At 33.5% G+C, this 27,574-nt stretch overlaps 1 protein-coding gene and 2 long non-coding RNA genes across 8 annotated transcripts; 2 read left to right on the top strand and 1 right to left on the bottom strand.

The window, feature by feature from the left end:
• The first annotated feature begins 48 nt into the window (after positions 1-48).
• On the top strand, positions 49-19,373 carry LOC117120707 (protein kinase C-binding protein 1-like). Of its 6 annotated transcripts, none has more exons than XM_033265747.1 (18): positions 49-184; positions 1,960-2,142; positions 9,085-9,149; positions 10,059-10,198; positions 10,551-10,694; positions 10,899-11,012; positions 11,568-11,660; positions 11,822-11,909; positions 12,064-12,119; positions 12,241-12,318; positions 12,648-12,707; positions 13,053-13,108; positions 13,338-15,603; positions 15,819-15,981; positions 16,666-16,790; positions 17,709-17,855; positions 18,304-18,387; positions 18,571-19,373. In XM_033265747.1, the coding sequence occupies exons 2-18, from the start codon at positions 1,982-1,984 to the stop codon at positions 18,883-18,885; spliced, it is 4,155 nt and encodes a 1,384-aa protein (XP_033121638.1). In that variant the 5' UTR covers positions 49-184; positions 1,960-1,981; the 3' UTR covers positions 18,886-19,373. The 6 variants fall into 6 exon arrangements, with proteins under 6 accessions (XP_033121638.1, XP_033121639.1, XP_033121640.1 ...); XM_033265748.1 differs by lacking the exon at positions 49-184 and adding an exon at positions 402-702; XM_033265749.1 differs by lacking the exon at positions 49-184 and adding an exon at positions 402-685.
• Positions 19,374-23,209: 3,836 nt separating this feature from the next.
• LOC117120687 lies at positions 23,210-24,985 on the top strand. Its single transcript, XR_004447405.1, has 3 exons — positions 23,210-23,304; positions 24,051-24,164; positions 24,662-24,985. It is a non-coding gene; the product is annotated as an uncharacterized LOC117120687 (long non-coding RNA).
• A 1,158-nt stretch (positions 24,986-26,143) lies between these two features.
• Positions 26,144-27,161, bottom strand: LOC117120725. The gene is made up of 2 exons (XR_004447410.1): positions 27,073-27,161; positions 26,144-26,266 (listed from the first exon to the last, which is right to left on the bottom strand). It is a non-coding gene; the product is annotated as an uncharacterized LOC117120725 (long non-coding RNA).
• Positions 27,162-27,574: the final 413 nt, after the last annotated feature.

The raw sequence follows: 27,574 nt of genomic DNA on the forward strand, positions 1-27,574 counted from the left end.
TCGAAGTCGAGCGCGAGCGTACAGACCAGAAAAAAGTTTTGCGCATGCGTTAGATTATGAGGCCTTTTAATGGCAGACCAATGACATCCCCAGGGCCTGATCCAATTTCTTGTGTTCCACGTTTATCAACTCTTTCTGTCGTTCTAGCACAGAATTTTCGTTGTAAGATATGTGACAGTTTAAGGTAACATAATGTCGTGTATTTATTTTATGGGTTGCATGACATTCACAATTCATTCACAGTTGATAGTGTTTTCTCCTCTTAGCCTCTTCTACATCAACAATTTTATTTGAGGCTGGCCTTTGTTGTAGCCAGTGATTATCATGCAAATGAACAATGTGTTCAGAACCAAATAAAGCATGTGAATTCCATGGTCTAATTTTGTTAATTCAAATCAAGGGGTCATTTTTTTCAACTTGAATTGTAGTTCAAAGTTTTCTAAGTGAATACTAATTGTCAATGTGCAATTATTAAGAGCTTAATGTTGGAAATTACTTAAAAGTGTAAAATTTACAACCAAGGTTTGCAGTCATATTCAGCAACCAATCAGAAGAGAAATATATTCCATGTGACTTTGGGTTATTGTTGAACTCTCCTTTGCACAGACTCACATTGTAAATAGTGGGCCATGCTTGCACAAATCTGAGACTACAGTACTTTCAAGGTATTCTACATGTGTTCTAGGTATTAAAGACTTAACGGTTTGTAATGTTTATAATTGAATCAAGAAACTTACAAATATTTTTTGCTGAACATTGTTTCATTCCTAAATTTTAACATATTTGTTCACAGCCTATGGTGTACATGTCTGCCATTTTTGTTCAACTTGGATGGAGTGGTCTATTTGCCCTTTGATTTCCCAACTATAAATATAGCCGGTATCCTGGTGGTGACACAGGTTTAAACGTTATAAAATATTGTTTTCAGGAAGGCGGATGATTATATTTCTTACACTTGCTATTGAAAAGAGTTAGCATGATACGTTATGTAAGCCTAATATTACACAATGGTGTGGTTTGCTTGAAGTCTATTTTGACTGCGAGACTCTTTATTGATCAAATAATCTTACTACGGATACATTCTCACAGATTCCCAGAATTCTTACGTATGTTGTTATATTGATCTCAGTCGCCTAAACTGGTGGTACGTCCACTGCATGTTCAATCCTTGTAAACTAGTGGCACCGCATATCAAGGAATCTTGAAATGAGGGGAGGACTGATGGGGACGCGCTGATGAGAGCGCGAAGGTGAAGTGGGGGCTCATGATTAAGTGAGGGTGTGCTAGCTCACAAAATAAGGTGATAGGTACTTTTAATGTACTTTCTTTGTTTCAAACATTTTTAATTGGGAGGGGGTTGGTGGCGCAAACTTTTTTTGGGGATGTGTGCTCCAGCGCACTCTCCTAGGTATGCGACTGTGCAGAACTTTTGTCTGTGAGCTTCCCAATGTAGAGGCCCTACTACCAGAAAGATCCCCCTGAAGACACACAAAATTTATGCAAATTGCCCAATCTATAATGATTAATAATGCTATGACTTAGGCCAAAGAAAAAAAAATCTTGTGTTGGCTACGTTTATTTTGGGAAAATAAAAAAAATGGGTAGGTCGGTAGGAAAAGACTTTTCTTTTTTTTTTTCCCTACCAATATTGTGTTTACTATATGCCTAAAAAGTAGGAAATACACAACAAAGACCATTTTTAAATCTATATTGAAGTGCAAAAGGATCGCATAACACTGTCGCAAGATAAGCTCATTCAAGCCTTTTTAGCTCATTAAAAAAATATTTTTCATTGTAGTCAAAAAAAACAAAAAAAAAACTGAAATGCCGATTCTCAATTTCAAACATTTTGGGTCTGTAGGGTGTGGCCATCACAATAATTTTTTTTTATTTGGCCTAATTGATTGGGTAGATAATCTATCTTTCGTAAATTTCTATTGGTCTGATTGTTTTTTTCAGGTATTAAATTACAAGATTCGGTATGTCAGCTGATATATCTTCAATATCAAGTTCTTGTCCATCCCCAGTGAGCAACTCGGATACGAGCTTTACATCAGATGTAGCCTCCCCAGCAGTTGAGACACCTCCATTTGCCAAAGATCTACCCTTAGCTTTGCGTAGAGCACACAGGAGTAATGCCGGGTAAGGCCTTCTTAATATTGTTTATCATTTTAGGCAAAATAAATTAATTATGTTACCGTATATACTGTAATCAAAACTAATGGAAGAAACATTTTCAACACATGCCAGGGGTGGGCATAAAAATCGGTCGGAGTGACATAGCGATTGTTTGATTTAACACCGAGGTCCGCACCCAAAATTTAATTTTTCCAGATGCACTATTTTATACCACTTTATTCTCAGTTTTAATATGACATGTACTTTTTACAGATGATCAGTGTCGGGCCATAAAAAACAAGGTGTTTCTACCCCAAAGATATTTGGTGGGCCGCACACATAGGTTTTTTATTTAAATTTTGCGAGCCACAGAAAAATCACTATCAGGCCGCACTTTGCCCACCTGTGTTATAAACCAATTAGGCGACGTTTGTTTACAGCAGGTATAACCATGGAAAATATTACAGTGCGATCAGTGTAAAAGTATAGGAAAAGGTAATGTTTATGGTTGCAAAAACAACCACCCACTGTTAACATGAGAAATAAATGGCAAGGAAAGACAATACGATTGTTCAAAAGTGTTTATTTACTTATTCTAGCTTTCCTTGTATTGTATGCTTTGAAGTTTATGGGATCCTTCGTAAACCTTAGCTAGCTTAGAAATCCTAGCGTAGTTCACGTGTCAAAGACTTGTGCATAGCTAAACAGGCCGTAGAGATATGCAGGGACCTAGGCCTAACATTTTTGTCGAAAAAACAAAAATGTATATTTTTGGAGCATTAGCAAACCATTAGGGCAAAATTCTCAAGTTGAATTTCTAATCAATTTGGTATAGTTTACTGGCGTCCCAACCAAGGCACTTTATCTGCATTGCTTCTCTCCACCTAGGAGTATAAATGGGTACCTGGTAGGGTTAAATGCCAAAATGTGCTGATGTAGCTGCTGCAACTTTATGGAACAGTTTGTGTTCCATAGGCATCTAATCCAATGACCGGGGTTAGTAATGTGAAGCGCTTAGAGGCCTTTGTTGGCATTAAGTGCTATATAAATAACATATTACTATTATTATTCATCATCTATGGGCACAGGGTGCTGTAGTAAAGGTCTAGCTATCGACGTATATTTCCTTGAAATATGACCAAGATTTGCTGTTGTTATCCCTAATTCCCTTGGACGACCATTCACACAAAGTTTGTGTAGGTGAATTTTGGGACATCACCAATCAATTTGAGCTACATTTACACTAGACATGATTACGATACGACGATACAATACAAATGCATGCAGTGTTGAAGAATGTCGTGTCATTATTGTGTCTATTGTAAAGCTAGATTTAGAGTAATTTAAAGCACGTCCAAAAGAACAAATACAGCAATTATGATGATCTTTATAGCAATAAGAAGGGACAGCCACCTAGCAATAATTGGTCAATTGTTATATTCCAGTAGAACTACCTTTTTTCTAACCTGGTTTGGATCAGTAGTCGTTATGGTCATGCAATAACACACGTTGAGAGTAATTATGTGTTTTAACTCCACATTACAGTGAATTTACGAGGCATTATTTAAGTATTATCCTATCTATTTTACACCAAAATAAAAATGCCTTTTTCAAATAAATGACTCCCTCAAATAAAATGCCCTCTCAAAAACTCTTCTCAACATAAATGGCCTGGGGAATTTATTATTAAAATAAATACAGTAATTAGATAGACTTGGAACTCATGTCTGCAGGACAAGAGAACTCCAGATATGAATTGAGCTCGAACTTAGGAGACGATCTTTTCCTGAACATAGAAGAATTTACTAAACTACATATTGACCAGACTTGCTATTAGACCAGAAACAGAAAGATCATAGCAGTTAAGAGCACACAGATTAGCACCTCAGTCCAATGGCACTATGCTAACTTGGTATTTATTCTATTGGGTCTATCTTTGGTGTGTGTTTTTAAGATCAACTGATAGTAAATTTAAATTGTGTACAACCTGGAGGTTTTATTTTAGGATATCTGAATTTTTCAGATCATAATGTTTGACTTTTTCCACGCAGTGCTACTTGAGAAGGAAAACCTATATAAAGAGTTCAAATTCTGTGAACAATTCTTCAATATAGAAGTCAGGTTTGAGGTTTAAGGATTATTTCCTTGTGGATCTCAAGAATGATTTTATATAAATTCTCCTACCATCCTACAACCTGTTTTATTCAGATGAATGACCAGATTATCTATTTGGGAGTCTCAAAAATGTCTTCCAACAATCATAAAAACCTAGATTAGAAAACAGGAAGAAGCTGATATTATTACTTCTTGGAAATAGGTTATTTACGAAGCAAATTCTTCATGGGCAACTACATGGATGTGCGAGTCAAGCTTTACTTTAGTCACATACATACCTAAAAAAGTATGGAAATAAGTTTACCGTAATACAGGTTGCTCTTCACCCCGATTACATAGATCCTCTGTACGCCAAGCCGGCAAAACTTTTTGGACCTTATCAAGAATTTGCAACTGAGCTTCACTTCTATATATCATCTGCGGACAGGTATTTTGTTTCCACTACCGTTCACCACCGAGACATTCTGCCTCAACAAAGGAAATTGGACAACAATATGGAAAGAATCATAAAATATTCTATTAAAGAAAATGATCTTCACTCAGTCGTACAAAAATGCCCACCTACAAGTCCAATTTTAAATTCTGTAGAGGCAAAGGGCTGCCTTAATCTTGGGAGGGATCCCATTCCCAGGTTGTTCACCCATTCAGTAAGGATCCTTATCTAATCATTGTATTTCTGTTTATATTTTTGGCATGGAGCTACAACAACAGACTACCAACGATTCAATTAACTTATGGAGGCTGAAATATAGTGCATGCAAGATGCCATCACACCAAGTAAAAACATGCTCACATAGCTATTGGTACTGTGACACTAAAACAGAAATTAACATTGTTTGTAAAATAAACTAAAACTCATATAGGAACTTGGTAAATATAGCTTTATCAAAAGTGATCTATTTTTATTGACCTCATTTGCATTGTATATAATACAGAAACAAACAAAAAAATCATCATGAATTTCATATCATTGCATTAGATAATTACAGTACTTATTATACACCAGCCAACTTTCATAATCCTTGTTGTTGTACTTCTTTTATAAAGACAGGCATTTTTTAATCATTAATGTATAAAAATCTTAAGAAATAATTTTCTGCCTTACCTGTTAGAAATTAATTTATACACATTGGCTTTAAATAGTCAATGTAGTCATTTTTATTGCCAGTAGTATGCTGCTAATTTCAATTTAATCTTTTTAAAGAGTCATAATGATTATTACTATAGTAAAAAAAACATGAAATTACAGATGATCAAAGGATATTTTTATTAGGCAATGTAAAAATTCAAGTTTAGATATTTTGCATTGCTAATATTTCCACAAGTTTTTTTTTTTATTTAATAATAATGTGTCTTTTATTAATGAAAAGCGATAAAATGCTCTGTAATTAATTCAATTTGAATTAAGATATTTATAAAAATATATTTTATTTGTTATTGCACACACTACAAACGTAAGGAAATTTTATCATGCCCGTCGCTGTCATTAATTCCCTGATAAAATTTTTTAAATTTTTCATTCACATTTATTGAAAGCATACCAATATGAACTGTTTACGTTGCAACATATTTACGACCCTGTGATGACATGTCGGTCGTGGGCCTACCATGTTGACCTGTTATAAGAAGGTGGCTCAAAAACCAAGCTGACTTCTAGAGCCCCCTAGCAATACAAGACCTAAAAATCAAAACTACATAATTATGTACAAAATAATTAAGACTTTAAGTTATGATTCAGTTTGCAAATAGAAGCATAAAGTATTAAAATTAGCAACCAACAAGCCATGCAATTCCAAATTTAATATTAATAAGCATTACATACTATTTGTCTCCAAATAATACTAAAATTAACATACTCTTCTTACACTATGCCCATCATCAAACTAGTGAAATAATGTAAGTAGTAATTAAATTTGTAATAACGAACATAAAACTTTACAAAGTACTATAAAAGATGAGAAAATTATTCAATAGAAATGTATCTCACGATATAACAAAAATCATGCAATATTGTCCAAATTAGATTATAATTCCATGAAATACAAAATTAAATATGAATTGAACATAAAAATAATGATGTACGGTAATTAAAATCATAAAAATATTACTCTCAATAGACGAGTGTTTAATAATTGTATCATTCTTTGCTCAGGATTTTGGTTGAATTTCAGGAAATCCATAGTTATTAAGTGAATTTTGAATTTAATATTCTTGTTAGATTAGGCTTTATATTTTGTTACAACAGTTACTGTATTTTGATAGAGATATTACTAGAATAATTATAGCTTTATAGTTTGATTGACCAGAAGTAATGCAGTATGTTTATATAAAATGTCCATCGTGTAAGCTACTGTATAGTATGCAGTAAATATATTGTGTACACTTGTATACAGAATCACTATGTAGTAGATAATTCCTAGATTGGGAAGGTATGATTGACATTACATGTTTTAATTCATATAAAGAAATAGTGGTGATATCACTATTTAATGGATATAAATGTATAGATGCTGTTCTTCATGCATGACTCATCTATTCCCATATTTTACAAGAGGTTTTCCCAAAAAGCCTGAAAATTTTAACCAATCAATAACCATAAAAATATACTCGTAGCATTCTCACAGTATGTTAATATTAAGTACTTAGATCTTTCATTTGACATTTTAAGTGGGATTGCTTTTAACACAGGAAAAGCTAAAGAATGGCTGCCATCTTGGAAATACATGCATTCATACAACTACTATGCGTAGTGCTTTGTAAGTAGTTGTCATCATCATGGGGTCAACAGGGTGAGCAGTGTTGTGCTGCCATTGGCTGTTGTAATCACGTGATCTAAAGGCCTTTGATTATTCAATAACCAAGCTGTATAATGGCCTTCCTATGCTGTCAGGCTTTTTTGGATTCTATTTTGTTAAATATATGACTGATTTTTTATTCTCTTATGGAAAATGTAGCCTGTACACTCTATCTTAGTAAATCTGTGGATTTCCTATACATTTCTAAGTATCTTCCCTGAAGAAAAATATCATTGGATTAAAAAAATCTGTCTAAGATTTGTTAAAAACAGTATCATGAATGGGAAAAAACGGTAAGTTTCCTGTCGAGGATACAAAATCTGTACACTATTTTGTACAATTTTGTAGGCTTTTTTTTATTTTTGTGGAGAACTGGTAACATAATGTTGATGCGTTTTTGTTGCACGGTTTCTTCATGGCTCTGCTTGATCCGTATATGTTGAGTCTTGATCCTTAAATTGCAATAATGTTTTTTCATTGTCGTGACAATCCAAACTCTGACATAGGTTTAGTATAGCGAAATATGGACAGGAATTAAGTAATTACCTCTTTCTTAACAATTTGTGTTTATATATATATTTTAACTATCTCTCTCACCTATCACCATAATTCCTTTGTAGTTATGTATTTATTTTATATATATATTTTAACTATCTCTCTCACCTATCACCATAATTCCTTTGTAGTTATGTATTTATTTTATTTTTTATTTGTTTATATATTTATTTAAATTTGTTTATTTATTTACTTGTTTATATATTTTTTCATTAATTAAAATTTACTTATTTTTATATTTACTTGTTTATTGTACTAGTTTTATTTACTAGTTTTATGTTTTTATTTGATTCTTCATTTTTTTATATATTTATTTAAATTTGTTTACTTGTTTATATATTTTTTCATTAAATTTACTTAACATATATTACCTATATCCTTACTACTACAGTATAATACAACTTACATTAATTAATAATTAATTTTAAATCAATTATGGAAAGTAAAATCTTTTCCAGACATTTCTATTACAAAACATACAGTTATTTCAATGGCATTGTTTCTATAGGACAGATTACTACCGTATGTCAGCATATTTCTGCTTTGCAAATTGTTTTTGTTTTTTTAAAGATGCAGGTTCTAGACTTTAACTGTTAATAGTATTTTCTCTCAGCAAGATTCATCTTCCCCTGATTTCAGATAGGCGGTGGTGATCAGTTGAAAATTTTGGTCAGATCTATGCCTCTCCCTTCTATGGTGAAATAATTTCTACTTTTTAGACCTACACAATTTCTAATTTGGCACAATTAATTATTTACTTTTTGTTTTCATTGTTATTTATTTGATTGATGCAGTATTGACTAGTATTATTGAATAGATTTTTAGCATTCCATATGACAGAGGCTTGATAGTTATCCTACTAAGAAACCCATCTCAATTTTTCTACTTCTGTAATTGTTTAACTGTATAGAATATGAGAAGGAACTATGAATAAGCAGTTCCATCTTCCAAACTATTTCTGACAATAGCACCTTAGTGATTGGCCTACTGATATGTTATAGGGAAGGATGGCCACTCCTCTCCATAGCACCGCTGCTTGTAGCTAATGTGTGTTTACTGAACCATGGAGATTATTGGACCTCTGGTACAATTATAGTACAGTATAATAAAAATTGACTGGCACTCTACTTTGGTTTTAGCTGGAGGGTTCAAGGAAGGTCAAGTTCACCTAAAAAACTTACATTCTTTATCTGGATGTATGTATTGAATTGTCATGTATTTTATTTTTTTAAAGAGGGCCCCTGAATATCAGCTGTCCTTCTTGGCTTAGCTGGAAGATTTACCCTCTTTAAATATGAAATTAAAATATTTAATAATATTTAGCGCAAATAAAAAAATAAAAAAAATTCCCTTGTGCACATGAAAAAAATCATAACTGAAGATCCACTATACTTAAAGATTTCACTGATCAATCATGTTGTATCCTTTACTTTTACGAGCAGTGGTATGATATTTGTGTATTTACTGAATTCACTCTCTGATCATGCTTTCCTTTACACAGGTTACGTAAAGAGCCATACATTTTGGTTCCTGAGAAGTTTGAAACTAGTCTATCCAGAACCAAAGGCAAGTACTGTACTGAGGATATATTTATTTGATTATAACATATGGTTTGAAATCATTATAAGCGTAATTACTGTACATCTCATGTAGCACCATTTTTCAGTGATTATGATATAGCAGTCATTATTATGTTGCAGATTTTATGATGTAAAATGATGCAGCAAATATAAGATAGCATTTTTTTTTAATCATTCTTTATTAAAGAAAACATTATAGAAGAATGTCACAAAAAACCCAGGTCATGGCTTAATTAGGCACATGCAGGGTCGAGGCAAAACAGAGATGACAAAAAACAAGAAATCAATTACAAATAAAGACAATTCTTATGATGTAGCATAATATAATGATGTAGCAAGGACTATGTGGTAGCAGGTATTTTGATGCAAAATGTATTGTAATGTAGCAGATATTACGAGGTAATAGTACTAATGCAGGTATTATGATGTGGTAGTGCTGTGATTTTCAAATTCATTCTCAAAATATCATTTGTGTAGTACACTAAAATTCCAACAGATGAACACAACATAATGACTACAATAAATTGCTTGTACAAAAATTAGATGTAGCATAAATATTTACTTACTCTAAGTACACAAGTATATTGTTTGTGTGATTTATATTTAAGGAACTTCTGGTAATAATAATTAACTAATTAGGAAGAAGGTAGATTTGTTACCTCATTGTTGTTGTTATCGAAATAGCATTGGTTTAGCAAGTATTATAATTATTATCAGGATTGTAATAATAAAAAAAGACTTGATTATTTATTATAATACGGTATGGATTTTCATGTTCCAGACTTGCAACAATAAATCAAATCTTTTAGTGTATAAGAAATTAGCTAGTTCAAACTATTTTGAAATTCTATGAATATTAAAACTTTGCTAAACAAACATTCTGTCCATCTTACAGACCTCAAGATAACTCTAAAACGAAAATTAGATACAGCACATTCCAACAAAGGGGATAAGAAAAAACCAGTTGGGGAACGAGACGATTATGTTCCTTCCTCCAAGAAAAAGAAGAAAATACCAATAAAGCGACGTGAGCAGGTAGGTCTGCAAAAAGAACGATGGGTTAAATTTCTTATTTGGGGGGGGGGGAAATTACCAGGAATTTACTAATGAAAGAATGATTAGTTTGTCTGATTTTGCCAGTTTCCCTGAAAAATTGAACTTGAGACATTTATTCCAGACATGAAGCAGTGAATGCTATTGTCATTTGATTTATTTATTTGCTTCATATTTTTATATTATATCGTTTATACAGTATATCACTGATGAAGTTACTCAATACCTACAGTAGATTTATATGACAAGTTACGTAAGTTTTTTATATGAAAGTTGCGTAAATTTTCATACAGTGATTTTAATTTTTCTGAGTTATATTTTGATACTTAACCAGGATTCTAGTAACGACTTTTACTGTTGGATTTGTCACCGAGAAGGGTCTGTTATCTGTTGTGAATTGTGCCCAAGAGTCTACCACTCACGATGTCTGCAGTTGAATGAGGAAACGGATGGAGACTGGTTCTGCCCAGAATGTCAGGTAATCAATAGTTTGCCATGGCGACTATATCTTTTGTGGGTTATCCCTAGGATGTTCACACCAAATATATCCAATCCAATGCAATCCTACCAGTGTATGTAGCAATTTAATTTTCTTCCTACTGTTTGCTGCAATGTTTGTACATGGAACCATCTGCCCTTTCAAATATGAATAAGGTAAACATCTTTGATATTTTCCAAATAGAAAATAATGAAAGCAGAATGTGTGGAGACTCAGTCCCGTGCAATGAGCATGTTATCAGTTGACCAACTCTCAAGACTTCTCATCTTCTCACTACAGCGGATGAAGCACTCTTGGGTATGTTCTAATTTTTTTAATTTAAGAAAGCACTTTCATTACTTAAAAAAACCTAACATTGCCTTGCAACACACTGACATAGAGGCAGAGATAGGATCTCCATTATTAAGGACTACTTCCTTTCTTCACACTGGTGGAAAAAATTGTATCCTTTAGTACTGCATGCAAACTAAAGCTCTATCTAGATTATCAAATTTTCGTCAACAAAAAAAAAATGTTGCATGCCCATATATAGTCATGATGTGCCTATATATGGTCATGATGTGATGTCATCATGACCATATTTAGGCATGTTATATATATATTTTCTATTGTACATTGCCCTCAACACAAACATGTAAACAGTGTGCAACTATTCTGCTATATGCTTCCTGATAAGTAGGCCTGTTGCACATAATGCATCAACATTCATCATAACACATTTAATCTACAGATCCTCTTGTTATAGCTCTTTATTTTTCCTATTATTTTTTTTTCTTTATACGAACTAATTTTTATTATTTTATCACAAGCTTATTAGATCATGCATTATTTACTTTATTGTAATATTTTCAGGCCCAACCTTTCCTGAAACCAGTGGATTTGGAGACAGTACCTGAATATTACGAGTACATTTTCCATCCAATGGATTTATCAACCCTTGAAAAGGTTGGTCACATCTTCTGTCATTATATACTCAATAAAGAAAAAATAAAGATGGTAGATGGGAATCAATCACATCTGTCATTATACTCAATAAAGAAAATTAAGATAGTAGATGGGAATCAAAGTGAAAATGGACAAATCTGTTTTCAAATGTTTTTTTACAGAATATAAAGAGTAAGAAGTATGGATCAACAGATGCATTTATAGCTGAAGCCAAGTGGATACTGCACAACTGTATTGTATATAATGGATGTAGGTTATTTACTATACACTTTTACAACAGTATTACCAACCCCATTTCCCCATTATATTTTTTATGCCTTGAGAAGAGATTATACTGTTTCCTGTTTACTTGCAACTGCACAATGTATTCCATGATCTACCTGTATATTTCTTCTTTTTCTAGCCAATCACAAGCTTACAAATAATGCCAAGATGATCATTAAAATATGCAAACATGAAGTAAGTAGCACTAGTAATTACTGTCTACAAAACATATCTTACTTATTCAAAAGTTTAAGAATCATTCTGTCTACTATTTATGTTTATAAAAGTTTTTCTGTTTTGGTTTTCTGTTTTTTAGATGAGTGAGATTGAAATATGTGAGGATTGTTATTTATCATCATGTATAAAGAGAGAGAACTGGTTTTGCGAACCTTGTGTAAGTATCCCCTCTAATTACATTTACCTGAGTTTTATAATAAAAAATATATTATAATAATAGGAGTTTTTAGAGTGGGCTACAGCAGGATTCGAACTATGACCCAATTAAAATCCCAGTAATATTTGTTTTATATACCACTACATAGATTGTAGGTATATTGATGGCTGGGACAATTTCCCAGATTTTAACCAAGCAAATGCCTGGAATATAATATAAAATACTATGAAATGCATGTAAAATGCAATACAACAAATAGTAGTCTTCAGACCTTGTTCTATTCCTTTTGTTTCATTTAATTTATCATGTTTTTGTTCATTTTCTGGCAGAGAGAACCTCACCCATTGGTTTGGGCACGTTTGCAAGGTTTCCCATTCTGGCCTGCAAAGGTGAGATTCAAAACCATTAAGCATTGTACAGCAGGATAGTTTCTTTATGTAATAGGAAGATTATGACAAGACCAAATCCACCAGGTTAATTACGATACAGCCTTGAGTATTGGTTTTTGAAATACAATGAACAAAAATCAACTCACTTAATTCCAAGGATTTGAATGTTCACTTTGAAATATAATACAGTAATGATAATGACAAGATAAAGAATAAAGGACATAATTTGATGTGATTTGTATAGGCAAGATATCTGCCTGTCTGTCCATAATATTGTTCTCTCAATAAAAAAAAATTGAATTTTTTATTAAAAAAAAAAAATTAAATTATACTTAATTTTTTAAGGCTTTGCAAACAAAGAAAGGTCAGGTTGATGTGCGATTCTTTGGTCAGCATGATAGGTATGTACGATTATACTTATATTTTTTTTTTTTTTTTTTTTTTTTTTTGTATTTTTGAAGATCGAATACATAGATTTTGCCATCTATTCATCCAATATGACGTTACAAAAAGCTATGAAGTATTATAATATTCTGTATTTGGTTTAAGGTATATTTTGTATATTTTACACCGTTTTTTATTCTAGTTTGTATTAAAGTAATTTGTACTCCTATGAATACATCTTTTCAGAGCCTGGGTGCCAGTTGCAAACTGCTACATGATATCTGAGGAAATTCCGATTACAACGAAAAAGAAAACAAATGGTTTAAATAATGCTATTACAGAGATGGGTGTGCACATTGAGAAAATATGCAAGAAATTTGGCAAGTTTGACTATGCTCCTTATCGTACACCATATGATCCTAAAAACACAAACTGGAAAAAACCAATTAATACCCCAGCTGCTATGAAAAAGAGCAGGAACAAGATAAGTATCTTCCAAAAGTCTCCTGTAATTTCAATCAAGAAAGAGCCATTGGATGCCTCTGGTGAACACATTTTAGTTGAGGACAAATCTAGGTTGTGCTTACTAACAAATGAAACTGTGAAACCAAATGATAATGAAGATTCTAAAAATATTGAGAAAAATACAGATACCAGGGAGCCTAAGGGCACTGGGAAGTCAAACAATAATGTGGAACCTAAAGATACTGGAAAACCTAATGACACAGAGAAGGCAACTGATACTAGAAAGCCAAATATCACTGAGAAAGTAAAGGATGCTTCTGTTGAATCCTCAAACAAATGTGATTCAATATCAGATGAAAATGCTGACACCTGCACAAGTATCGATGTAAATAGAACAAGAGAGCCAGAACCTACTGCTGCTAAAGAGGTCAGTTCCAATGACAAGCAGGGAATTGACAAAGGCAAAAACAAAACTGAAGAGATGGAAGATAATAAGTCGAGTAACATTGAAGCTGGACCAGAGGCAAGCAATGAAATCTCTAAAACAGTTGACAATACTGGATCTGTAAGTGAAGAAAGTACTGACATTCCTTCTGCCACAACTCCTGGTGTGTTTGAGGTCTGTGATGTCTCCTTGGAAATGGATGTTGAAAAGGTAGAAGATCAATCAGCAACCAAGTTACTGGGCAAGGAAAAAATGTCACCAAGGCCCAAGCCATTAATTGAAAAATTGGATGAGAAGAAGTTGGAGAAATGTACAGGGAATATAACAGAAGAATCTTTAGATAAGATGATTGATGGTGATTCCATAGATGTGCAAAAAGAGACTAAGATTGAGGGGAAGGACATTAAGGAAACAAGTGAAATTAATGAAAAGAATGATAATCATGGCAATACAAACCAAGAAAAACATGATGAAAAAAGGACAAATGAGATGGATACATCGACTGATGGTCAAAAGCCTATCTCAAGTCGGGATAATGAAGCAAATTTAGAAAAAGAAGATATGGAAGGGTCCAACAAAAAAGATGAAAAGAAGGGCGAGATGACCTTGCAGCAAGGCCTACCCAAAAGGGACACATTTATGGAAAAACTGGGTAAAACAATTGAGTCTTGTAAAGCTTTGCTGGGTTTGAAATCTGAGCTAGAGGACAAAGAAGCAGATACTCAGTCGGAGTCAGAAAGTGAGGAAAGTGAAAGTGATTCTGAAAGCTCAGATGAAGACATTGAAGAAATTGGTTATGAGGTCAGGAGAAAGAGGAGTTGCAGTTCTGAAGAGGCAATGGATGTTGATGACAACTCAACTGAACAAAGTGGAAAGATCTCCCCAGTGCCTGATGAAGATGATGTTACAAATGATGAGCAACGTAAAAGTCCTTCAATAGAATCTGATGTATGCATGAATAATGACAAGGAATCTGAAGAAGACATGATGAAACCAGAATCTAAAATGGCTGATGAAACAAGTGGTATAACTTTCCAAGTCAATGAAAATACTACCAAAGTTCAACCTGTTAACCTTGGAAATGCATCACAACCAACAGTACCTGATCAAAATGGTATGGATGCCATTATTGATTTGTCTGGAGTGAATAATGAGATTGATCGTAAGTCTGATTTTGTAAATGTAAAAGAGGACAGTGATAAAATTACAAAAGAGGATGATAAAATGGAAATTAATGAGAAAGAATCTAAGATTCATCAAGAGAACTCTAGCAAAGTAGAGTTGATTAAAAAAGAGCCAGACACACCTAAAGATTTAAAAATTGAATTGAATGAATGTAAAAATGAGGGAAAGTTGGAAAATGATGAGGTTCTTGATCATGTGAAGGAAATAGTAGATTTGGTTCAAAAACAGACTCCAGGGGTACAATTGGAAAATGGTGCATTACCTTCAAAAAAACATGACCTTGATGAGAGTAGTGCTTCATCAAAGAATATTGCAGATGATGGGAAAAAACAGCAGTCTAGTGGAGAACACAACAAAACTGAGAATTATGGGAAAGTAGCTGCAAGGATCAAGAACTTTGACAAGTACATTGGAAAGGTAAACAAATAGATTATGTGCACTTTCAAAAGTAAGCCTTATGATTAATTTGTCTTCTTTTTTTTGCATTTGTATTTCAAAACCAAAACTTTTTTCCAGTTGGATGCAGTTTTGGAAAGATGACAATTACTTATACAATATCTGATGATCCTGTTTTTATAAAATGGTCAAGAATAAATTCCAAAAAAATTGAGCTAGGTAATTTCTGTATTTAGGTTTCAAATGTAGTGAAGGAGGCACTGATTGAAATGTATTCTGAAGTAGCAGAGGAATCAGTGGAAGATGAAACAAAAAAAGTGATGAAAGGATTCCAAGATGAAGTTGAGTTTCTAAAGTGGAGGCACACAAGAGAACTAGAGGAATTCAAACATGTAGCTGGTAAGAACTATGCTAAATTTCTGACGATTAACCTGCATGGGCTTCTAAGGTTACTGTTTTTTTTTAAATGTAGAAACTTTTTCCAAAATTTGCGATGATATGCACATGTAAATAATTGTGAATTTCATTGGATATTTCTGCGATGGAAGTCATGTTAAAATCATCAGTTCCACAGCATGGGGACTGCTCAGATATCATATATGTAAATCATCAATTGGCCAATTTGTAACCTGTGTTTTCTTTGGTGATAGATAAGAATGTGCATTATCCAGACATCTCACTCATAGACTACCGATCTCACTGCTGGTTTGTGCATTTTATTTACAATTTACTATAATATGTTCATCTGTTAATAACAAAGTCATAAAACTTCCGGTACACCATGTGTAATAATATGGTTTGGCGATTAAACCACTGGTTGGCTGTCTCGACGTTTCGGTGAGATTGCTCTGACCGTCATCAGGAGAATGATAAAAGATGACTTCTGTTGGTTTTAATTAGAGATGGTAATCATCGGTGATCTATTGTTTCCCTTGAAACAACCAGTGGTTTTACCTCAAAACCATATTTTTACAAATGGTGTACCCAAAGTTTTATGATTTTGTTATCGATACTCGCCATGCAAACTTTCAAGAATTATTTCATCTGTTAATTCATTAATTCCGTTTTCTTTACACTTCACAGCCTTAACTATAGCTGAGATGCGAAGCACATTTGATCATGATAAGGCCATGGCATTGGAAACACTAAAGAAACAGATGGAAGCTGAGAAACAAACTGCAATTGATCTTACCAAAAAGAAACAGTGGGTAAGAATGAAAATGTCTTTGTATAGTTAGTAGGTAATTGTGGGGCACACCAGAAAGCATTTGGCTTCCTTTTGAAAAATCATGATTTCAAGTGTGAAGTTGGTGCCTTGATGATGTTATTATTCAATTAAGTCCTATACCTTCATACTTTAAGAGTATTGCATAGCAGGCCTGTAGGAGGGGGGTGCAGAGGGTGCAGACACCCCCCCCCAATTCGAAAAGGTCCACTTTTTGAAACCTATTATTTCACAAAAATCATTCCTAATTATTACTAAATGCTATGGCATGCATTGCATTATATATTTGCCAGCTCTTCTAACTGTTGATTTTTAATAATGAAATTTTTGGAAATCATTAACTTCACAGTGGTTTCAAGAAAAGAAATGAAGAAAAAAGAAAAATTATAATTAGATTTAGGTCTGAGAGTGCCATTTATGTCCATGTAGAGGTGCCATAATCATAAATTATAGGCCATCGGTCTGTGAAAGTTCCTACCTTTCTCTCCCCCTTCCCCCACCCCCATATTTTTAATTCCTGGATCCGCCACTGCTTTAGGTCCCTAAACAATACCCAAATTAATGAAAAATTCAGAAATCCATTATAATGCCCTCAAAATTCTAACTTACCAGAGCTTCCTGTGATTCGCCCCACCCCTGCGGGGAACCCTAGGTAGTCGTCCCCCCCCCCCATCCTAAGGTCTGCTTCACTTGCAAAATTCACCGCCCCATCAAATATCCTGTCTACGGGCCTGCATAGTCCCATAATTTAATTAAATACCATGTCGTTGACAACACAACACCATATGACACCCCTTCGTTACTGAACAACATTGTGTAAATGGGGGAAAAAAGACGAGAAAAGTTCATCTTTTTCATCATATACACATTGATATACAGCAATACATTTTATTTTTTTCAGTGTGCTAACTGTGAGAAAGAAGCTGTATTCTATTGTTGTTGGAACACTAGTTACTGTGACTACCCATGTCAACAAAAACATTGGCCTGCACACATGAAGACCTGTCAACAGTTGGGAACTACAGAAAATACTGACAAGACACCCAAAGTAAGAAACTATAGAGATACGGTGAAACTTACATTTTAGCTTGATAAAGTTCAGTTCAGTTTATGTGCTATTAATTAAAACTATATATCATGGGGTAGGGACTTTACTCCATTAAAGTTCTATTGACCTTCATACTCCAAGCCTAATTAAACTATACATCATGGGGTAGGGACATTACTCCACTAAGGTCCAAATGACCTTCATATGCCACCTAATTGGACTATGTGTCATGGGGTAGGAACGTTAATCCACTATGGTCCTACTGAACTCATGATTAATTGAACATAAGAGATTTGAAAAATCCACAACACTGAATTTAAATTAAAAACAACAGATAAATACAGAAAATTGATATAATAATATAAAGATATTATAAATTTGTATTATATTTCATAATAACTTTTTTTTCATTAATATGAGTTAATTTATACATTTTTTATGTTTTCAGTCTTCAGTCACAATCCAGTCCCCAATTATGAAGCCAACAGTTTCTCATTCACATGTCTTGGACACTACAGTACAAAACAACCCGGTAAATATAAAATATTAATCCAAATATTATATCAAATTCTGCCTATGAATAATATACCTCCATGATATTACAGTGAGTTTCTAATATTTTAATATTGGTTTTAGATAATACAGTTGTGTTACTGTATGTCTTTAACTATTTACTGCCAATATCCTAAGGATGTTTTTATATATTTTATTTTAGCAACTGGGAAATAGAGCACGTCCGATGCAAATCATACCAGCTGTCCCAAGCAGTGCAAACAAGCTTCAAACACTAATACAGTATGTCCAAGCACCCCATGGAGCAAACTTACAAACAACCCAAATAAGAGGTGGCAACCCGAGGTTGGCCGCGCCCAATCCTGCAGGATTATACCGTCTGGAGCCAGTACAACAAATTCCCGTTTTACGTCCTCAGAATAATATCATAAGGAACGTGGTTGGAAATCGGGGTCAGCCGGTGATTCTGCGTCCTAACACAATCCATCAGCTTCCAAGTTTAAATCAGCGTTTGTAATTGAATTTCTATGACATCCATTGTTAACCATTCCAAATATCTTCATTTATTTAAATAATTTTGATCACAAAGACCTAAAGCTTAGTATTTGTTTTAAGTACATTGGAAAATCATGTTATCAGCAATATTACTTTTGGTTTTGATTAAAAAATCTTAATAATGTCACCACATTTCAAGTAGAGCTTTGTCCACACTATCAAGATGTAAAAATAGCGTTGATTTGACTGATATGGATTTGATACATTATGCTCATATGGGTTGAGGAGCATTATGATGTCATCAGAGCCATACAAATCACAAATATTTATAACTTGGTAATGTGGACATAGTTTTATATACAGAATACAGAAATAAACTGCTATGGGGATAACCCCCACAATGTTTCTTGCATTACTGTTCCAACACTGCCTATTGAGTGAAACTGCCCTAGTTGACCTAGATGACAATTGGTTGTACCCAGTGCAACAAATGCTTTCCTAGTGCCTGAACAAAACTGCACAATACATACGTACTTTGAATTGTCCAAAAATTACTTGCACCCACCAGTCGCCTCCCCCCACAAAAAAAAAAAACGCTTGCAAGTAGTTAAAAATGACCATATTTCATGAGTTAGTGCCCCTCAACTGTTCACGGAGCTCCCCTTATACACATCACCACTTCACCTTCATTACTCCCATCAGCAAGACTTCTAGATACACCACTGGAAGTAACAGATTTGTAGAACTGCAGATGATACTGGATTTAGCTAAATATGATCACTGGAGGTGTTCCAATGGATTCTGTCTAACCCTCTAGCTAATAGCAGTGACAATACCTCAACTGTTTTGGTTAACCTCCATGAACTGTAAATAAGCCACTTTTGAAATATACAAATAACTGTATGTACATTATGTTTTTGTATTATCTGGTTCATGTATACTGTAGGATTACAAACAAATCAATGTATATAGTAATATGCAGTTTAAAAATGATACTGTATCATGTTTGTTACTTCTTTACCTTTCTACGTTAGAACTAGAAAAACAACTTAGTTACACACTTGCTTGTTAAAGAATTGCAAGAATGTGTCGTATTCAAAAATAAATCTTTTTGTTTTTATAAATGCTTTGTTGGCATCAAAATGTTTTTGCAAAGTTTAATGTTGTAGTTGAAATAAATAATGCTTTGAAAAAGTATTGGATGAGCTTACTCTTTATATTGGATTTGATTTTTGTTTTCTGTGAAACACATTTTTTTTTTCTGTGAAACACAAAGTATAATCCACGAGGGTCCAAGGGGGTGGTGAATTAGGTAGACAACCCCTACTGTTTTGTTTTTTTTTTTTTGTTTTTTTTAGAAACCCCATGCTCTTTATGATTCTAAATAGGATTATACATCAAGGGCCTCATTTGTTACATAACTCGCCAGTTAAACGACGCTTTATAAATCTGCGAGGTTTATATAGTCCATGGGCTGAAAACACCACCTGCTTTATATCCAGTGGTGGATCCAGGAATTCGAAATAGAGGGCCTATACACTTCAGCCCCAACCATGGGTTGTAGGTGCCATATGACCATGGCATCTCTGAGCATTACGTCCGCTTGGGGCTGTGGGAGGGCCTGGTGGTGAAGTTTCGTCGGATCAACGCGATATTGTCAAAATCCAGTTTGCCGAATCACAGATTGCCTAGTCCACTTTAACGAAACCCAATTTGCCGTCAATCAAAAACAGTGAAACAATAAAAACAGCATGACATGGTGATGGTCTTTTACCGAGACTGCGTCTGGAACTGGTTAAGCCAGCGGAAAGTAAGGGCATAGACATAAATATCTATTTATTCATCCATAATTGGATAAAAGAAAGAAAATTAGCCTACATGATTTATCGGGAAAAAAAGAAACTATAACATGTCTATTGTTAGAGGAAAATTCCAGAATTGCGAAATTGAGAATTTAGAAGCCTTCCAATGCGAAGTGCGATGCGATCTCTGTTTATTCGTATAATAAATAACTGCTTATTGTAGTTTGATTAGTTTTGTCTTATTCTGTAAATCAAACTTGATTAACAATTTAGCTATCAGCAAAAAAAAATAATTAAATAGGCCTGTCAGATAAAATGTCTTATAAGCATATTTATAATAAGTGTATAAAGTTTAATTAAGATCAGGGACGTATACAGTGGGGGGGGGGAAGCCGTGGGAACCGCAGCCTTCCCCCACCCCCCACCCCCTCTCCTCTGTACACAGTGTTAACATTATAAAGCTTGTTCTTGCTAGCCAATAAAAGTTCTTTCCAAGGATCACTCAAAATAAATACTTCTAATCTATGTAAATATGCATCAGCACACGTTATACATAGGTCTACTATAATAACACATAGGCAGTGATTTTTAAAAAAATCTTAAATCCGTAAGTCCCAGGCCAGGTCTTTCAGATACAGAAATGTGATATTGTATGGTTCAGTTTGGTTTTTATCCCTTTGTAAGCTCTACAAAGTTTTGTTTTAATACTACAATACTACTAGTAGTAATATTATAATAATAATTGTTATTATTATAATTGTTATTATTATTATTATTATTATTATTATTATGGTGGAGATAATAGATAATAATATTAATATTAAAAAGTGAAGAAAATTGTGCTAAAGGCGAAAAAGTAAATTGTGATGATTGATAAAGATCATGAGAAATTTGTTGGCGCTTCAGTTTGTCTATATTATAATGAAGATGATGTGATGATGGTGAATTTACTATATAAAAGTGTAATTTCCGGCCATCAAGAAGTACTATTTCCTCAAATTTCGCACCTCAGCCCTAAGCATGGTGGGGCTGAGGTAGCTGTGAATTCACGGCTTTGATGTATGTAAAGTACATACTCAAAAACAATGTTTATAAGCTTTATTTTCTATAGTAAATCACACATATTAAGATCTCTATGGTTGCCGAAAATCCCTGATAAAAGATCATGAGAAATTTGTTGGCGCTTCATTTTAAGTAGGCCTATATATATAATAATGGTGATGTGATGATGATGATGATGAATTTTACTAAAAATGTCATTTTCTGGTCATATAGATGTAATATTTCCTCAAAGTCCTCCACCTTTCAAAACAGATTGCGCCCTTCCTGGGTATGACATTAAACTCCATCGAGTCGACACCTGACTCAGAGTATGTCTTAGTGACTCCTGATGAGGCGAGAATGCATAAATTTGTTTTTAGTATGTGATCTGGTTTTACATGCTAATTTTACGTGTTTATGAATATTTTTGGATAACGAATCTTTTGAGCAGTGGTGGATTCAAGGGCCCCTCCGCTAAATTTTTAATGAAAAAAAAAAGAAAAATATAGCCCCCCTCCCCTATCCAAATTGAAGTCTGAGAGTATAATTTCCGGCCATCTAGAGGTGCCCTACTCATAAATTTTCTTACCCCATGGTGGGGCTGAGGTAGGTGGTTCCTCAATCAGTAAAAGTCCCTCCCTGGGTCACCTCTCTATTGAATTCCTGGATCCACCACTGTTGAGTTTTATATAATTATGTGGATAGGCAAATTATCATTTTTGGTCCCGGACGATTTCGTCAAATAAACGCCCTGAGGCGTTAATTGTTGGGAATGGTTTTTGAGGGTAAGTTTATTTGAGGGAGGTGTTTATTTGAGGCTGGCATTTATTTTTTTGTGTAAAATGGATACGTACTGTAGGCCTATTATTCACAATCGCCCCATAATTCCACTGTAATCAAAATGTAATTCTACTGGAGTAAAACATTAGTAGAAAGTGTTGGGAATTCCATTAGATCAGTGTTTACAGTCAAGGGGGAGTTTATTCGAGGAAAAAATATACGCCACGTGATGTTTTCGAAAGAGGCGTTTACTCCAAATAAGGCTCTAGAAGAGGGATTTATTTAAAGTGGAGCGTTTACACGGGTACAAATAGGGAAATGTAAATATCATGGCCCCTCCCTGATCCACCCATCATGTTTTCAAAAGCACAGTATGCTGTAGGCCTACTTTTGTACGATGGTGACGGCAAATGATTCGGCAAACTGGCTTTCGGCAAATTGGGTTGTCATGATTTCGGTGAACTGGATTCGGCCATTAATTCGGCAATCATGGGTTTCGGCAAACTGGATTTTGACAAACTGGTCGGATACCGTTTCGGCCCCAGTGTTAGACCAATTCAAGGGTGGACGTTAATAAGGGGTGAGCGCTAAACTAATAATTTGTATGTTTAGCCTGGTAGGGCACTACTGTCCTTGGCAGCAATTTGCCTCAGATACCTGGTTGGTTGTGCACCTGTCTCATAATATCCAAATTACGGTTGAAGCAATCGTGTATGTGAACTACCGGAACTGTGTTGTAGACACGTCGTCGCAAAACATCTTCTGAAATATTGAATTTTGGAATGGTGTTTCTTCTAAGTAAAGAAATATACATATAGGTAGGTAGAAAGTGCACCATACTGTAGTTGTACAAGCCTGTATGCCTTCATAGTGTTAGATTTAATTGCGGTATCCATTTCTAAAATTTTTTTGAGTCATTTTCATACAATGGTATTAAACCGGAATATCTGAGTGAAAATGTAAACAACAGTAAAAAACGGAGCTAAAGATTTGTTGTGTAATGACATAGTCGTAGGCACATGTTTTTGCAACCTATATTCAAAATGTAAATCTAAGTACTATTTAAAAATAGGCTAAGTGAAATCATTTTAATTAATTTATTAAAGTGTAATATTATTTATATATTGACTTAAAAACGATCCTTGGGTCGTAAAATGCCTTTTACGACCATTTAAATACAGTAGGCCTATTATAACAATTGCTAAATATATAAAGTCATGATCTTAATACCATTAATGTTCTCAAAATCATTGTCTGTATATACATTCTAGAATTTTTCTATCTAAATCATTTAATAAAGTGTAATATTATTTATATAGTGACTTAAAAACGATCTATGGGTCATAAAACTTTTATTTAAATAGGCCGATAACAATCGCATAAAATACACATTCATGAAAATTGAATGCAGCATAAAGTGGTCCTAATGCCGTTGATGTTCTCAAAATCTTGGTGTATTTATACAGTTTATTATTATTTCCTGTTTTAATTATATTACAAAAAAAGTGTGTGTGCATATGAGGTAGCTGCCATTGATTACACTTTATATTTTTTGTTGTTACAGTATGGCAACACTCCATTTCATGAATAGTTGCAAAGTGGCCATGAATACAAAGTTCACCAGGACGGAACCCAAACCTTGTTACATGCTGGAGCTGACCCGAGTCTATTGAACCAGGTAAATAATATAAAGATAGATAAATAATAATCTCAGATAGGAACATAAAATGTAATGATCATGCCAAATGGTGAGGGTTCACCTAAAACTCCAGATTCAGTGAAGGGGAAAAGCAGGTTGAACCACAGCTTTGTTATTATAGGACGATACAGGGGTCCGATAGAGTATTGGTTCAAATGTTAAGATTTAATATTCTCTTTTTTTGACCTTTTTCGATTTGGAGTGGGATGTTGGGGAGCGTGCTCACCCACTCATATTAAAATAATGCTTTATTAACATGTACACCTTACATAATGTATTAAATCAATCAAACAATCAATTTTATTTCTGAATTTGTATTTGTATTCCTATACCTCATGAAAGTATGAATGTCATAAAGTTTCCAAAAAGTGTTTTTTAATCTAATGAGATTTATACTTAATTAGGCCTAACTTCACAGATGCCAAAATGAAAATAGTTTGAATGTATTTTCACTAGTTCAATCTCTTTTATTTCAGTGCCTCATGTTAAATCCACCGATCCACCAATAAGTGCCAAGTCGATGTACAGTTATGGTCAGAGCGGAACACGATGTGTATCTTATCTTATCTTATCTTATTAAATTGCCGGAACACAAGATGATATCAATAGCCGGATTTATGTGGTCTTAATTCTACAAATCGCGAGGGGATATTTATTAGGATTTATATCTCTGGATCGCCGGAATTGAATCAAATTTGCCAATTATGTTTCTTATACAACGAACAAGTAATTCTCGAACGATATTACATACTTAAATATAATTAGGTCTAAGCATTATATATATATATATATATATATATATATATTATATAAAACTAGAATCTTTATATTCTATTTATATTACGTTTATATATAGGCCTATATATTATACTATATTATATAAAAATAGAATCTTAATATTCTATTTATATTACGTTTGTATAGTTCTGATGTAACATTTCCGAGTAAGAAATAAATGTAAACTGTACATTTATAATACATCATTGTGTGTACTTCCTTTGTCGTAATTGCATTAATAATAATATTATATAGTTCATGATTATTAATCAGTAGCCCTATATAATCGAATTAAATATATTACAATCACTTCGATTCAAATATAGCACTATTACAGGCTATTATATCTTATAAACACTCTTTCACATGACACCAACAAATTACGAAACTTTTCAGAGCAAGGTGCTGTCGAATTTTTCAAAACAGGAAATGACGTCAGTTGCTAGGCTACAGCTCATGCATATTCAGTAACACCTGTGCTCATTAGACTAACAATAAAAACTTTTAGCTCAGTTTTGACAAAATCGACCAAAAAGATTTTATTGTTAGTCTAATTAGAACAGGTGTCACTGAATATTCATGATTATGCATGAGCTTGTTGCTCAGCAACCACGTCATTTCCGGTTTTATGTTTTTCTTGAAGGCGTCCTTAAAATAATTGCTAGTTTAATAGCACATATAGATGAAGCAGTTCTTTACTTTTCGTTTAGGCTTATAAGCTTATTATAATAAGGATGTTTTAGCTATTGAATTTATTACAGTAAACATAGACATTATATAAGATGAGAAGAAATCCACAGTTTCATTTTATATTTATTTTTAAGCATTGAAATCATGTTGTGATATAATTATATATACATTTTATATTTATATACTGTAGGCCTATATTATGTACGGTACATCCGGTAAAAATCAATAAATCTTATTTTAATCCTCAAAATGTTATATCTTATTATTTTACATGTCTATATTCTTTACAACAAAGGGGTTACTTTCTCTATATTATAAAATAAACATTAGCAGTAATAATAAAATATATATAAACATAAAGCCTACAAAAATTACTACATATTACTAACATTTATTTTTGAGATTATTGCAGAGGAAACATTTAAAAAATAGAATTTACACTATTTTAATTAATTTCATATCCAGAAATTCTTGCCCGGAAATCAGAGCTGGCAGGAAGCTTGATGAGTGACACAATTTTTGGCTATCTATGAATACTTGGTAAGTTCTGTTGCCCTTTCACGATTGAGTCCGGATATTATTTCCTGATAGTTGTGGCTTCTTTGTCTACATCACTGGATTAGAAAAATATTGAGAAAAGATTTTGAAACAGAGAAAAAATTATAACGGAGTATCATCAAAACATAATATATTTATAAAAACAGAAGTAGAGCCAGTGGTTTAAAATAGAGAGGGCTCACGGGGAGAGACTTTGCCAGATGAAGGGTTCCCGCCACCTCAGCCCCACCATGGTTGGGGCTGAGGTAAAACAATTTCGATTATAGCACCGCTAGATGGCCAGAAATGGCACTCTCAGATTTTAAATTTGAATGTAATTTTCTTTTTTTCTCCAATTTTTTACCATTTTAAAAGATTTAGGGCAGGGGGTGGGGGGCAGGCCCGGCTGCCACCCCCACCCCCACGGGAGCACCCCAACCTGAACATTACGGTATCGTATTCAGTTATCGCAATGGACAATGCTGCTGATACAACATAATAGTACTTCACAATTCTTTATCATATCAGCATTATCATATTAAATATCAATTATTTATAGTATCATCATACCACGGAATGATGTGAGGATTATTAAATACATGGCATTGGACTAATACATCGCAATAGCGCAAACAAATTATGTTAGTATTCCGATTGTCATGGGTAAATACAATTTATAAAAAGTGTACTATTCGATAGAAATGAATGTATAGATTCATAAATACAGTATATTCAAACAATAAATATAATACTAAAACTATAATCTTCATACAAACATTTTTCATGATATAATATTTTTTGATTGATTGATTAAATTTATTCGATGCTCAACATGCATAAGCAAGATAACAAATGGACTGAGATCAAGAAAAGTAAAAATTACCGTAATGAGCATCAGGAACGCCCATTAGGCTGGAGTCCAGCCCATTTCCAATGAGGTCCAATTTAAATATACACTGTCGGTCTTGAGCTAAAAGATAAACAATTTAATTCCACAACTGAATAATTATATTTAAACAAAATTACAATTAAATATATTAATAACAAAATTGTTTTCCTGTCAATTAACAGACAGTTAAATGTTACCAGTGGTATATTCTTATTTATACATAGACTCTATAGACTGTCGATTTAAGGATTTTTAACAATTCTGATCGGGGTCTAAAACAAGGGGACGCCTAGAGCCTAGTTCAGGGCCCCGGCCGGATTAAAATCCCTGAGGTGAAGTTCATGGGGACAAATCTTACGCCACAGGTTCGCCAATGTGATTTTTTAACACAATTGGATTTGCTATCAAAATATATATTTGTTTGGATCGGCAAATTAATGTCGTAGAGTCGGACGAGGGAGTTGATGTTAGTTTATAATTTACGGTAACTCGGATT

The sequence above is a fragment of the Anneissia japonica genome, unplaced genomic scaffold (assembly GCF_011630105.1).
Source record: "Anneissia japonica isolate Jap-2015-1 unplaced genomic scaffold, ASM1163010v1 scaffold287790_len634930_cov199, whole genome shotgun sequence".
NCBI lineage: Eukaryota > Metazoa > Echinodermata > Crinoidea > Comatulida > Comatulidae > Anneissia > Anneissia japonica.

Coding starts and splice junctions, on each gene's coding strand:
- LOC117120707 (XM_033265747.1), top strand. CDS start 1,982: ATGTCAGCTGATATATCTTCAATATCAAGTTCTTGTCCATCCCCAGTG. Junction 11,910..12,063: donor CTGTATTGTATATAATGGAT/GTAGGTTATTTA, acceptor TTCTTTTTCTAG/CCAATCACAAGCTTACAAAT. Junction 12,120..12,240: donor TTAAAATATGCAAACATGAA/GTAAGTAGCACT, acceptor TCTGTTTTTTAG/ATGAGTGAGATTGAAATATG.